Source organism: Brassica napus, chromosome C3, assembly GCF_020379485.1.
Source record: "Brassica napus cultivar Da-Ae chromosome C3, Da-Ae, whole genome shotgun sequence".
Taxonomy (NCBI): Eukaryota; Viridiplantae; Streptophyta; class Magnoliopsida; order Brassicales; family Brassicaceae; genus Brassica; species Brassica napus.
In genome coordinates, this window is record NC_063446.1 from 18,678,336 (window position 1) to 18,693,580 (window position 15,245).

Genomic DNA, 15,245 nt, shown 5'->3' on the forward strand with positions numbered 1-15,245 from the left:
GGGATTATTGGCAAAAGAAACCTATCACAGAGGTCGGGGGAATAAGTTCAGCTCTCTGTTTTAGTTTGCAATTTGTTAAGACTAATCAAAGTGGTCTGGAAATGGTGAAGGACGGCTGGGAGTTATTAAAATTTGTTTTTGTAAATGTTTTAAAATCATTGATCCTAACGCAAATCTCAATAATTCTTGGCGATATGCGCTTTCATAATGCATATAATATATATCATGCAGATTTTTAAAGATACCATATTTTCAAGATCTAAAAAAAATAACCGAAATAATGGAACATTGAATAATAGAGGGTATGGTATCTATTCTTTAGTACGCAAATAAAAAACGAATAGTTAGATAAGTTTATAACATATTACTAAAATAAGATAGATCATATAATTAAAGTTATAACATGTATTTATGAGAAAAGGTATACCAACGAGTTTGGTCAATAAATAGAAAAGTGAATTATAGCACAAATAGAATTTATAAGAAATCACTGATACATATTCTATAGTATATAGACTATATTAAGATCCGCGCCTTGTACGGAATGAACATTGTATATAAATTATTTTTACATATTATATATTATTTTACATATTATAAAATATTAAATATATATTAAATATAAAAATTCAACAACTATTACGTATATTATCAAATTGATGTGAACACGTAAATAAATTGTATTAATCCAAACAAACATTTTTTATTTTATATGGTCTATAATTAAATTTAAATGATATTAATATAGATGTAAACTATATTTTAATATGATATTTATTAAATAATTGTTTCTACTCATATTTTTTTGATCATTTGTATCTTTTTTAAACAAAGACTTTGAATCACTGATAACAAAAAAATTCATTGTGTGATGTTTAATAATTTTTGTAATTTATAATATTTTAAAAATTTAAAACATACAAATACAAATACTATTATTTGTGTTAATAGTTTGAAATTTTAAATATTTATAAAAGATACATTTCATTTATAAAATACAAGACATTTTAATATAGCTAAAAAAAAAAAAATCTGTTGGAATGATTGAAAATTACATGTGTTCTATTTTGAAAATTTTCTCTTTTTTTTTTTAAAAAAAGAAAATATTTAGTAAGGGTTTATTTGCTAAATAGCTAAAAAAAAAGTGAAATTAGATTTTTAGAGAGAGAGTAGAGAGAGATAGAAAGAGAAAGTAGGAGAGAGAGAGTGTTTTTAGTTAGTTAGCGAGTTTTGTTTTTTTTTATATCTATTGGGTGCAATTTCCCATTTAGTAATCTATTGCGTGTTTTTTTTAAAAAAAAAAAATTTGGGTCTACCATTCAAAACTTTGTGGGTTTAGTAGATCCAATAAACCAGAGATTTAGGCCCAATAAACTAGATCCAAAGGCGAACGATCTCAAATTTGACTAAATTACCTGGTATGGTATTAAACCGTGATTCCGGTCCAGGTGTGTCGGAAACAAGACAAGACCAACCTCTACGATCTTTTCTCTCACTCCTGGAGACAAATCTAGGGTTCTCTCTAAACAAACGAAGAAGGAACAAGGTAAAAAAGCCGCAGTAGACAGAGCGATTCTAGGCTTGGGGATTCCACATCAGAAACCCTAATTCTCGTTACCAAAGATGCCGCGTCACCGAGGGGAAGAGGATGATGTAGACGAAGACTACGATGGAATGGAATTAGAGGAGGAGGAAGAGGAGGACGAAGGAAGGAGCCGCGGCGGCGGTTCGAGGCAGAAGAGAGGAAGATCGAGTTTTTTCGATGATTACGCGGAGGAGGATTCGGAGGAAGAGGAAGACGATGACGATGACGAAGATTACGGCAGCCGCCGAGGAAAAGGAGGTGGAGGTGGACCTAAGAGAAAAAAGTCATCCGCTGCTATGTTCGTAGACGACATAGCGGACCAGGTTGATGATGATGATGAAGAAGGAGAAGACGAAGATGGAGAAGATGGTTTGGATTCCATTTTTCTAACATAAATGTTTTTTTTTTTTTTTGTTATTGATGATTTGAAGCTTTTTTTTTTTTATTATGATGATGCAGGATTCATAGTGGATACTGGAACGGATCTTCCGGATGAGCGTGTTGATAGACGGAGGTATCACGACCGCGGATTTGACGAAAACGATGAGGATGTGGACGATCTGGAGAGGAGAATTCAAGAGAGGTTCTCTAGGCCTCAAGAGGATTATGATGAAGAAGCTACAGATGTGGAGCAGCAAGCTCTTTTGCCTTCTGTCCGTGATCCAAAGCTCTGGATGGTCAAATGTGCGGTAAGGGGTTCTTACTTTGATGTCTTTTTATGATATATTGAATTGAATCTCCCTGATTTTTTCACATTGCAAATGTCAGATTGGCCGTGAAAGGGAGGTTGCGGTGTGTCTTATGCAAAAATACATAGACCGAGGATCGGATTTGCAGATCAGATCTGTTGTTGCACTTGACCATCTTAAGAACTATATATATGTTGAAGCAGACAAGGAAGCTCACGTCAAAGAGGTATTTTTTTTGTTGCTCTCTGTGTTCATTAATGTTATGAAGGGTGTGAAGTCATTATGTGCGTTGTTTCTTTTTACATGTGCTAGGCAATCAAGGGAATGAGGAATATATATGCTAATCAGAAGATCTTACTTGTCCCCATAAGAGAAATGACAGATGTCCTCTCTGTTGAAAGCAAAGCAATTGATCTGTCTCGGGATACCTGGGTTAGAATGAAAATCGGGACGTACAAAGGTGATCTTGCTAAGGTATGATCCATTTCAATGTCTTTCCATTGACAACAACACTATCTTTAGTTTAGACTGCTAAAATGGAAGTTCTTTGCAGGTGGTTGATGTTGATAATGTGCGCCAGAGGGTTACAGTCAAGTTAATTCCAAGAATTGATCTGCAGGCTCTAGCCTCTAAGCTGGTATAGATTCTGTCCATCATTAAGGGGGAAAATTGTTTTATTTTTGTCTAATAGAGTAATAGTTCAATGGATCTTGCCTTGGACAATACTAAGGTTTTGAAGTGTTACCTGACTAATTTGCAGGACGGAAGAGAAGTTGCGAAGAAAAAAGCCTTTGTTCCACCTCCACGTTTCATGAACATTGATGAAGCTAGGTACTCTTTTTAGAATCCGTTCAGTTGTACGTTAATTATAATGCCTGTTATGGACCTTTTAAAATTTGTTACATGCGTATAGGGAATTGCACATACGTGTTGAGCGTCGGCGTGATCCCATGACCGGCGATTACTTTGAAAATATTGGTGGTATGCTTTTCAAAGATGGCTTCATGTACAAAACAGTATCGTTGAAGTCCATCATTGCTCAGAACGTTACACCGACTTTTGACGAGCTTGAAAAATTCAACAAACCAAGTGAAAATGGGGAGAGCGGCGACTTTGGTGGTCTGTCGACTTTATTTGCAAACAGAAAGAAAGGTCATTTCATGAAGGGTGATGCAGTTATCGTTATCAAAGGGGATCTCAAAAACTTGAAAGGTTGGGTTGAGAAAGTAGATGAAGACAACGTTCTTATCAGATCAGGATTGAAAGGTCTCCCTGTAAGCAATCCACTCTTTGTCTTTTCTTAACTGGTTGCTGCATGTTTTCTGAGATCATCCACCCCCATGGAAAAAGGCTGATCATTACTCTTGCGTTGCAGGATCCTCTCGCTGTAAATGAGAAAGAGCTCTGCAAATACTTCGAGCCTGGAAACCACGTGAAGGTTGTTTCTGGGACACATGAAGGAGCAACAGGCATGGTGGTCAAAGTTGATCAACATGTGCTCATCCTTCTGTCTGACACGACCAAAGAACATGTAAGTCAATTTTTTGTATTTTAATTGAGTCTATTTCTGACTAAATGCCAATGGGATATACTCGTAGGTCCGCGTGTTTGCTGATCATGTTGTTGAGAGCTCAGAAGTGACGACTGGTGTTACCAAAATTGGGCAATATGAACTTCATGACCTTGTGCTTCTGGAGTAAGTGGAATAACTTGAAGTGATGCATCTTTCCCATTTACACGCATTTTTTAAGCTTTATTGTTTTGATGCAGTAACCTAACTTTCGGAGTAACTATACGGCTAGAGAATGAAGCTTTTCAGGTAAATCGCCAACTTTCTGAGAATACAACTATTATCAAGTCATACGCGTACCAATGGAGCTATAGGAAATAACAACTCTGTTTTAATGTCTTAGGTTCTTAAAGGGAATCCTGACAGACCAGAGGTTGCTCTTGTCAAACTCAGAGAAATCAAATGCAAGCTTGATAGGAAAATTAGTGTTCAAGATCGCTACAAAAATGTCATTTCTGTGAGTGATGATGTCAGAATCGTCGAGGGTCCTAGCAAAGTGAGTATTTTTGCATATTGGTTGACGTGCTCAACGTTACTGATCTCATATTTAACAAATTTACATATAAATAGGGTAAACAAGGTCCCGTGAGGCATATTTACAAAGGGGTCTTGTTTATATATGATCGGCATCACCTTGAGCATGCCGGATTCATCTGCGCTAAATGCACATCATGCGTTGTTGTTGGTGGATCACGTTCTGGTGCTAATAGAAATGTATGCCTTCTTTTCGTTATATGGCCATGTTTTTTTTTTTTTTTTTTAATCTGTTGCATCAATATATGTATTGTAGCCTCACTTTGTCTAGCAACTTTTCTATTCTAGGGTGGTGATTCCTTATCAAGATTTAGCAATTTCAAGGCTCCTGCCCCAGTGCCTCCATCTCCAAGACGATTTCAACGCGGAGGCATGGGATATAATGGTATGTTCAGATTTCTCCTCTCTATTTTGGTTACGAGTACTACATACAGTTGCACATAATCTAATTTGTATCATTAAAATGCAGCAAGAGGAAGGGGCAGGGGTGGAAGAGGAGGGAGAGACGATTCTTTGTTGGGCACTACTGTTAAAATCCGTCTAGGACCTTTCAAGGGATATAGGGGACCTGTAGTAGAAGTGAAAGGAGATACAGTGCGTGTTGAACTTGAGATGAAGATTGTGACAGGCAAGCCCTTGTATTTACTTCTTGATACTTGTTGAATGGACTCTAACAATAGTTGTATAATGCAGTTGATCGAAATGCAATATCAGATAATGTGGCTGTGACAACACCGTCTCGGTATTCTACTAATTTATCTTCTTAGTTATTTAGACTTCAGTAAAGGACATTGATTATGATCATCTGAATTTCTTCTACACAGAGATACATCTCGGTATAGCATGGGAAGTGAAACACCTATGCATCCTTCACGGACTCCACTTCATCCTTATATGACTCCTATGCGGGACGCTGGAGGTTTGTTTCCTAGCTCGTGTACCTCTGTAATATGTTCATTTGATATGTTATGCTCTTTGGTAAACTTAATCTAAATTTCAGCTACACCGATCCATGATGGAATGAGGACACCCATGCGCGATAGAGCGTGGAATCCTTACACGCCTATGAGTCCACCTAGGTATGTTTTTTTTATTGCGTTTGTATTCACCAATGTTGCCCCTTATGTTACACAAACATGGTCTATGTTTCAATTTTATAACGGTGAGTCTTGTTCGAAGAAAAAACTTTGATATCCCTCATATTATGGTTGTGATTGGCATCAGGGATAACTGGGAAGAAGGGAACCCAGGATCTTGGGGAACGAGTCCTAACTATCAAGTAAGAGTTATACATCTAATGTTTTGCATTCAACCTTATTATTGGCGAACGGTGAGTTAAAATTGTTTGATTGGCACTTGTTTGCAGCCGGGAAGTCCTCCTTCACGGGCATATGAAGCGCCAACTCCTGGGTCAGGATGGGCTAGTACACCCGGTGGTAGTTACTCAGATGCGGGGACACCTAGAGATAGTGGTTCAGCCTATGGTAAGATCCAATCTAATCATTTTCAAAAAGCGTCGACTGTTCTCTCACATACCTTGTCATGCAGTTAATGCCCCAAGTCCTTACCTTCCATCTACACCTGGACAACCTATGACGCCAAGCTCGGCTTCATACTTACCTGGAACTCCTGGAGGACAACCAATGACTCCTGGAACTGGCCTCGATGTCATGTCTCCTGTTATAGGTAACCTTCTTTTGTTAAAAGGATAAACCATAAGAAGTTTATAAACTCAAAAAGTTTCCATTTCTTTTGTTGTAAATGTCACAGGTGGAGATGCTGAAGCATGGTTCATGCCTGATATATTGGTTGAGATACACAAGGCTGGAGAAGACAGCGATGTGGGCGTCATCCGAGATGTCTCGGTTAGTCTTTTCCCTTTCACCAACTCCATTTTTGTTACACATCAGTCTCAGTCTTGTGAATGACACTGTTGTGATGTGCTGCTTTTGTTAGGATGGAACGTGTAAAGTGTCTCTCGGGTCGAGCGGTGAAGGTGACACTATAATGGCTCTCCCGGGCGAACTGGAGATAGTTCCTCCGAGGAAGAATGATCGTGTGAAAATCGTTGGCGGCCAATATCGCGGTTCTATAGGTAAGCTGATCGGAATCGACGGATCAGATGGTATTGTTAAGATTGAGGATAATCTCGACGTCAAGATTCTGGATCTGGCCATATTAGCCAAGTTTGTTCAACCGTGAGATTTGCTCTGATGAACGTTTGAGTTTCCATCTTGTGCCCGTTTATTGTATTTTTGAATTTCTCGATAGTTTATAAAGAAACTTCGAATCGTATTTCTAGATGATGGTGTTCTTTTTCCTACCTATCATGATTAAATAAATCTTACGAATGATTGGAATTGTTTAAAGTACATCTTATATATTTAAAATTAATTCAGAAGTCACGATGTTAATCTATGTGTTATTTTTTTTTAAATGAACCCTTACTAGAAAATCCAAATTCATTTATTCCTTAATAACATTTATGCCTTACTAAATCACTCTATTTGATACTATAATAACTACCTACTCCTACAAACACGATTCAGTTAAAGAAACATATCAGTTAAGAAACATATATTTGCATCATTAATGATTCGCATACGATGCATATCTGTGTTTAAAAAAAATGCTTATATCGAACCTAACATTTTTTCTAAATAAGTCATTTTACTCGGTTTGGTTTATACAAGTTAATAAACAAATCACAATTGGAATAACCAGTTATGACCATCATTTTTGATACATGATTAGATTGCTTCAATGTTTTTAAATCCGATCCGAACACTAAACCAGATGAACTTCTGAGTCATCAGATCATTGGATCGACCGTCGGTGATCGGTAGAATAATATATAAATTAATTGTATTATATAATAATATATTAGCTATGAAAATAAATATATAGAAACTAAGGTTAAGTATTTTATAATATTTATATAAAACATAAAATAACAGTTTGGATATGTAAATATTTTATGTTTAAAGTAAATATTTTATGTTTAAATTTTTTTAGAAAATATTTAACTTTAGTTTCTATATTTTTATTTTTATTTTGCATACAAGATATCAAAAATAGTTTAGATTATTTAAAAAAATTAACAAGTTAAGGTTTATGACATCTAACAAAAAAATATTAAGACTTAAAAAATTATAAATAGTTATATGTTTGATGTGACTAATAAAGTTAAACCTTAAATCTAAAATATACCAAAAATAAAAATCATTAATAAAATGTTGATAACAAAACTGAAAAACCTAATTTCTTAATTAAAAATTATACAAAATAGATTTTAAAAACATAATTTAAAACTAAAAGCTGTGTACTGATTTAACCAGTGGCTCAACCGGTGACCGGATTTCGGGTTTTAGCGGGTTTTATTAGGTTTTTGAATTTCAGTTATTTTCACAAAACCCGAAACGGATTTATCTTGAGTCAATCATTGACTATTTAACATATGCGGTTCATACATTCATTAAATAAAACCATATATCAGACATAAAATCTAAGAAGATATAAGTATAATTTTTGTTAAACTTTATCATGTTGTGAAATGTTACAATGTATTTGGAAATGAAAATTATTTTCTATTTTACAAAACTTTATACATGTTCATGTGTTTAATAATAAAACACTAATTCAACAAACAAAAATATATAAAAGAAGATACAAAAACATGTTACATTTTGAAATAATTAATTTGATGAAAAACAAAAAAAAATGAATAACTTACTTATGTTTCTAAAATGCATATACACATATATAATTATAATATATACCATTCTTGAAATAAAACCAAATATCTATATAAGTAAAAGTAAAAATTAACATCCGCGTGGTTGCGGCGCGGATCCAGATCTAGTCTTATATATTAAAACATAAGTCACAACCTTGATTCATGTGTGATTTTTTTTTTAAAATAGACCTAATTGACCTATTCCTAGAAAATCATGTTACATTTAATCTATAATCTATCATTTAATTTTGGGCCTACCATAAATTTTTATTGAGCTATCAATAATTGGATTTAAACAATAAATGATCGATTGGATTTATAGATAGTACAAATTAAATAGATATAATTTAATATTGTAATACTATACCTCTATATGTTAATTATTTAAATATTTGTCGACGTTAATTTTTAAAATTATTAAAAAAAAATTAAATAACAAAAATCATATTATTTAACAATGATTAATCTTTACTACCTTAAACCAATAAAAACGAATTTTAAAATATATAGTTTATTTTAAAAATTAAACAAAAACTAAATGTTTAATTATTTACTCGATAATATAAATCTATGAAGAGAAAAATTTAATTTTTTAAAAACTTTATAAATTTGTGAAATGTTACAATATCTTTGAATATGACAATAAAATAATATTTTACTAATCTTTATATATATAGTTACGATTTTAATAGTGAAATAATAATCCTAAAATATATGTATAGAAGAAGATACAAATACATATGAAAGTTTGAAACAATCTATTCAATGAAAAAAATATACCGTAAACTTATTGTGTTTTAAAAATTGATAGACACATATATATTATAATATATACTAATTTAGAATTGAAAACAAAATGTTTATATAAAAGTAAATGAAAATAAAAATCTGTGCGGTTGCGCGGATCGAGATCTAATTTATATTTAAACAAAATATTGATCTACCGGCCAAGAGTAGTCGATATTGACGACTTATTATTGTTATTTATAGCTCACGTGACTAATAGTAAAACGACAAATATACAGCACAGTGCTAACGACAACCTTGCCCTTGAGAGATTGGGTTCAAATTTGCCAATGGTGCTAAATGAAACCACGTTAGTTATCATCCCAAAAAGAATATTACAAAATTTTGATTTTCCATTGCAAACATATACATTGAAACCTCTGTAAATTAGTAACGTTGGGACTACACCAAAACTATATTTTTTTTTATTAATTTATAAAGATATTAATTTATCGATATATTAATTGAACCAAAAACTCAATTTGAGACTATAAAATTATATTATTTTATAAAAAATTTTAGTGTATATTAATTTATAGAGTATTAATTTAAAAAGGCAGTGAAACCTCTATAAAGTAATAATATTGGGACTACACCAAAACTATATTTTTTTTTATTAATTGATAGAGATATTAATTTATCGATATACTAATTGAATCAAAAACTCAATTTGAAACTATAAAATTATATTATTTTATAAAAAAATTTAGACTATATTAATTTATAGAGTATTAATTTAAGGAGGTTATACTGTATTAACATTATCGTGCCGAGTTCTCATCCATAGACCGCAATCATAAAGCATCCATGTAGGCTTATAAATCCATAGACAGCAATCATAAAGCATCCATGTAGGCTTATAAATGCATCTCACTATTCTCTTCACGCTTCACTCCACTGAGGAAAAAAAGATGAACTGTCACTACAGAAACACTATCTCTCTCTTGCTTTGTCTCTTCATCACATATGCGTCTTCCCAGTCTGTAATACAACAAATCACCAATGACTTCAACACAAATCCGCAGCGTATATATGTCCTCTCAATAATATTCAAGTATCTATGTCTTTTATATACTATACTAGTGTTTGGGCCCGTAGTAGTACTACGTACACGCAAACAAGTTTTTGAATTCCTTAATATTAATATGTATGAAAACTACATTTTTTGGTTAAAAATGTAAACACCATCTCCAAAAAAATGCTGAAGAGTGTTAATTTGTTTTTACATAAAGCCACAAATTGTGGATATTATATCTAAAATTTTATAATACTTTAAAAAAATATATATTTTATTCGTTCATTCTTTTCCCAAAAGGGACATCTTTTACAAAAGTAGGCATATAAGAATGACATAAAAACAAAATGGATCAAAGGCCAAATGAAGTGAAACACACGTGATGCAGACCAACACACGTAATCTCTTCTACAAAGTAATATCGATTATATAGAACTATAGAAGAGACCCGTTTGAATTTGTGCCATGAAAGTAATCGTGGAGTTCTGTGTGGTAAGGGGCAGTTGTATTTTGTTGTTCAATAAAAAAGGGGCAATTATTTTTTACAATTGATTAACTTTTTTTTTAATTGATTAACTTTGTAATTGGCTCAGATTTTTAACCACTATGTCAACAATTAATTAAACTTTTATATTTTTCTGAAAAACATTTTCCAGTTGTCTGGCTGTATTTGATTAGCTAGACGATTTGAGTTTTAGTATATAAGAGATTTGGATGCAAATCCTCTGTCTTGTTTTGTCTTACAAAGATGCTCTGTTTTTTTTTAAGCAGATGAGGAAGGTGCAGAACCAAACCCAAACGTGGAAGAAGAAATGCATTACTTACAAAAACATCAAGAGATCTCATCGCGTGATTATAAACTCTCTTCTTCAAACACACTGAAGGGTCTGAGAGAACGTCCTCCATCGACCTACTCTTTGAAGATGGAGGCTTTCCACAGAGTCCTTAATTCAACAGAACATTATGAAACTCGTCCTTTTTCGGCTGGTGGATACAACTGGTAAGTTATCATAATTTGATCATTTATTCGCCTTTATCAAATATTTATGTATACCAAACATTTCATTTGATTGTATCATCATACTATGTATATAGGACTCTTCGTGTGTACCCTAACGGGAACAACAAGGATGGTGGTTCAGGCTACCTTTCCCTTTATGTAGCCATTGACAAGTCGAGTCTCGACGCTTCTGCACATCAAGAGGTTTATGCGGATCTCAGGTTTTACAACTTCAACAGGAACCAGAGGAAGTACTTCACCATCCAAGGTTTTCTTCGCTAAACTTTTTTTTTTGGTAAAAACCCTCCCAAAAATTGTAAATAATCCTTCCCAACAAACCCATTTTCAATCAAAAATTGAAAAAAAAAACAAGAAAGATGCTGCTATGTGTAAAGTAATGATAATGTGATTAATCTATATTTGGTAACACAATTGTGATTAACACAATTGTGTTAAACTGTAGATACCGATGTATTCCGATTCAATGCCTTCAAAACGATGGGGGGATTCTCTCAGGTTCTCCCTCTTGATACGTTCAAAGACCTAAAAAACGGTTACCTTTATGATGGAGACCACTCCGAGTTTGGTGTAGATGTAACTGTTCCTAAGCCTTTTGAGAAATCAGAACTTTTATCTTTTAGTAAGCGTTCAGACAGATTCACCTGGACAATTAGGGGATTCTCCACGGTGACCCAATATACTTATTCAGATGTCATCTCCTTCGCAGGAAGAAAATGGTGGGTCCACATTAATTCTAAATATAAAACGTTTTGTTTCATGATTTAACATAGTAACTTTATTCTTGTCACCATTTGGATTCAAACCTGGCATACTTAATGCATACTGCTGACAAAAAAGGTTCTTGTTTTAGAGTTACCAAAATGTGTACCACATGATGACCAGGCAATTAGGAATAAATCCAAGTGGTAGTGGCAGCGGAAGTGGAAAAGCGGTGTCATTGTTTTTTCACCTTCTTGCGAACCAGAGAACCGGAGCCTATGAGGCGGTTTATGTTCTAGCCAAGTTTCAAGTTCTTAACCAACTAAAACTCGGCAACATCCAGATGGAACGTAAGCACATACTATATATTCTTCGCAGTGAAAACATTTTACATACGATTAATGAGTGCTCTCCTGTGATCTTCCATTTTTTTCCTGACAGTGGAGAATTGGTACGGAATAACATCCTTTGGATGGGGTTTCAGTGAGTTCGTCTCTTTTGATGATCTCAGAGATTCATCAAAGGGTTTCCTTGTGGATGATACACTGATGGTTCAAGTCGAACTGGAGGCCATTTCTACTACCAAGTACTTCCCGAGTTAGATGATTTTTCCAAATAAAGGAATATGCTTTATATCAAGTATCAACCACCACTCTGTGTTTTTTATCGGCTATATTTAACCAGTTAATAATAAAAATCCATGTTTGTTTTTAAAGAAAGGAAAATTTCATAAAAACACGTCTGCTATTTTTTTTTTAATAACTCATGAATTACTCTCTAAACAGCAATTCCAACATCATGCAAACAAAATTGGATAAAAATCCAGATAATATCATTACATTTCTAATTGTTTCTCATTGTTATGATTTGTGCATTTATCTCATAATGGCGCTGTCAGAACAAAAAACTCATAATGGCTGAGACAAATCTGGATACCTTTGTTTCAAGAAAATGAGAAAAAAACTGCTTTCTCAGACTAAACATGGCTCTGGTCTGATATCTTTGTAACTGACATTAAATATTTCACCATATTCTGTAAAATTCTGATTTGCTAATTGAAGTGATGATCATGTTCTGATACGATAGTGAGACGATCTAATAGTTTTTTTTTGACAATTCTATTACTACTTAGTAATCAAACCGGAATAGAATAACCAACAAAACAAAAAGACATAAGACCTATAGAAAGACTAAGCAATTCTAGCTAAAAAAGTCAGCATTCTAATTTTGTCCTCTGAGAATGTAGGATAGCTTGAAATCATGGAATCTTCTCTTCAGTTCTTGTATTTCCTTCAGCTCTGTCGAAAAAGTCGGCCATGCCTGAGTTTTCTTTATCATCTTGATCGAATCTTTACAATCTGTCCCAAAATGATAACATGTCGAATGATGCAACATATTGTCCATTGCCCAATCTAGCGTTTCTAGCTCCAAATTCATGCCTGAGATTCTCTTCTAAACCGAATAAAATAACCAACATGTTGGCCACTCTTCTCTAACATACCTTGTCATGCAACTAATGCCCCAAGTCCTTACCTTTCATCTACGCTGGGACAACATATGACACCAAGCTCGGCGTCATACTTACCTGGAACTCCTGGAGGACAACCAATGACTCCTGGAACTGGCCTCGATGTCATGTCTTCCTGTTATATATAGGTAACCCTCTATTGTTAAAAGGATAAATGTTTAGTTTTTTTTTTTCTGTGCTTAGTCCAACTATAAGAAGTGTATATACTCAAAAGTTTCCATTTCTTTTATTGTAACGTGTAAAGTGTCACTATAATGGCTCTCCCAAGCGAACTGGAGATAGTTACCCCTACTCAAAATATTTTCTAAATCCGCCACTACGTACCAATGGTTAATTAAACTTGTCTTAGTTGGATCCCCTATTCTCCAATAGTCAAAAATCCCTTAAATGACTTTTTAACGCTTTATTAATCATTTCAATATAAAGTTCAAGACCAAACTGGTCGTACATAAAGCAAAAAGCATACTGTAAAAAGTACACCAATACAAAGAAACAAGAAAAAAAAACTATTATAGACTATATCGATACTAGTAGGCACCATTCAAATTGAAGAAAGTAATAACCTCAATTTTTCCTGACTTTTCCAAGGTGAAATACAGTCGAATAGAGAACCACTACGGTGTTAGCTTACCCTTTCCACTCTTTCCAATCGACCAACGAACTAGAGATTTCTGCAAGTCTCTTTAAAAAGGTTCCAATCTATTGAAGCTACGAGAACTGAGAACCACATCAAAACCACTATAATCTAAGCCTGGTTTTCCAAACGCAAGCAAGAATTAAAATTCAAGAACAAAACCAATCATGACTACCAAACTCGAAGGGAAAAGACGGTAGCCAAAACAAAATAAACATCTTAAAGGACTAAGGACTGAAAACCAAAATCCATGAAGAGTAAACCAAACTAGCTCGGTTGCAATAGATAGCAGTCGATGTAGAACTATATCCATATCCAAATAAGATACGCCATTGGACTACGAATGGACTCTCCATGAGCTTCCGGTGAGACTCCACACCTCGAACATGCTAAAAGAAGCACCACTTCTCAGGTAGCAGAGCCACCAATGTGAATGCTCTCTTCGCGCCTCTGATGCACTCCACACCACGAACATGCCAAACCAAACCCCACCAACTCGATATCATCATAGTACAACCAGAATCCATTAACAAACCACCACAAACAGTAGATCTGAAAGATCACAACAGTCGCCATGAGATCCCAACAGAGTAGAAATTGTCTTGTATAAAATCCAAAAACAAAGGCAAAGGAGAGAGAGAAGAAAGGGAATAACAGGAGAGAACCTCCCCGGTGATGGCGAGGAGTACCAGTCACCGGGGAAGGCATGAAGTGCAAAAAAGATGCCGCCAAAGACTTTTGGGGGCTCAGTAAATATGACGGTTACTAAACATAAGCCATAATCATTTCAAGAGGTCAAAGAACAGCCAACACTTTGTCAAAATACAGTTTATGCATTCAAACTTTCAACAACTACAAGTATTGAAAAAAAAAAAACTACAAGTTTTGTAATACTTTAAAATTAACTCCTTTGCAAAAAAATCTCTGTCAATCCTTTTGTTATAAAATAGAAAAACACTACAGAAGTGTGTTGTTATAGTTTTTCTAAGAAGGCCAAAGTCGGACGTTAGATTTTGGGGCCATATTCAAAATAAAATACAATAATCATATTTATTATAAGTAGTTGTAGAATTTTTTTTAACATCTAAACGATTGAAAATGTTAAGACTCATTTATCTTATTAAAATAGAAACATTATGTTGAACCCAACCTTTACTATGTCATTAATGATTGATGAAAGCACTAAAACTATATTAATATAATTATGAAAACAATATTATACTACTATATATGTTTTCAAATAAAATAATAATTAATCTTGCGTCCAAACAATATAAATATTAGGTCATATTTTTAATAAAGCAAACTATTTATTAATCATTTTAAAATTCTTTTATATATAAAATTATTGATTAAAACACTCAAATATTTATATATATATTTTAAGGTTTAGATACTAGGAAATAATTTCATTTAATATGAAAATTAAGTGAATAAAATATTTTATT

At 33.6% G+C, this 15,245-nt stretch overlaps 2 protein-coding genes across 2 annotated transcripts; both read left to right on the plus strand.

Annotated features, from left to right (window-relative positions):
* The first annotated feature begins 1,440 nt into the window (after positions 1–1,440).
* On the plus strand, positions 1,441–6,732 carry LOC106388451 (putative transcription elongation factor SPT5 homolog 1). Its single transcript, XM_013828527.3, has 22 exons — positions 1,441–1,954; positions 2,045–2,274; positions 2,354–2,500; positions 2,587–2,748; positions 2,828–2,911; positions 3,035–3,105; positions 3,188–3,548; positions 3,650–3,805; positions 3,873–3,970; positions 4,045–4,093; positions 4,188–4,340; positions 4,415–4,558; positions 4,667–4,763; positions 4,848–5,006; positions 5,072–5,120; positions 5,203–5,297; positions 5,379–5,457; positions 5,603–5,657; positions 5,745–5,862; positions 5,927–6,064; positions 6,149–6,243; positions 6,335–6,732. Exons 1-22 carry the CDS (start codon positions 1,624–1,626, stop codon positions 6,578–6,580), a joined length of 3,117 nt encoding a protein of 1,038 aa, XP_013683981.2. The 5' UTR covers positions 1,441–1,623; the 3' UTR covers positions 6,581–6,732.
* A 3,018-nt stretch (positions 6,733–9,750) lies between these two features.
* On the plus strand, positions 9,751–12,475 carry LOC106385541. Its single transcript, XM_013825452.3, has 6 exons — positions 9,751–9,926; positions 10,687–10,915; positions 11,011–11,183; positions 11,379–11,652; positions 11,819–11,985; positions 12,077–12,475. Exons 1-6 carry the CDS (start codon positions 9,764–9,766, stop codon positions 12,235–12,237), a joined length of 1,167 nt encoding a protein of 388 aa, XP_013680906.2. The 5' UTR covers positions 9,751–9,763; the 3' UTR covers positions 12,238–12,475.
* Positions 12,476–15,245: the final 2,770 nt, after the last annotated feature.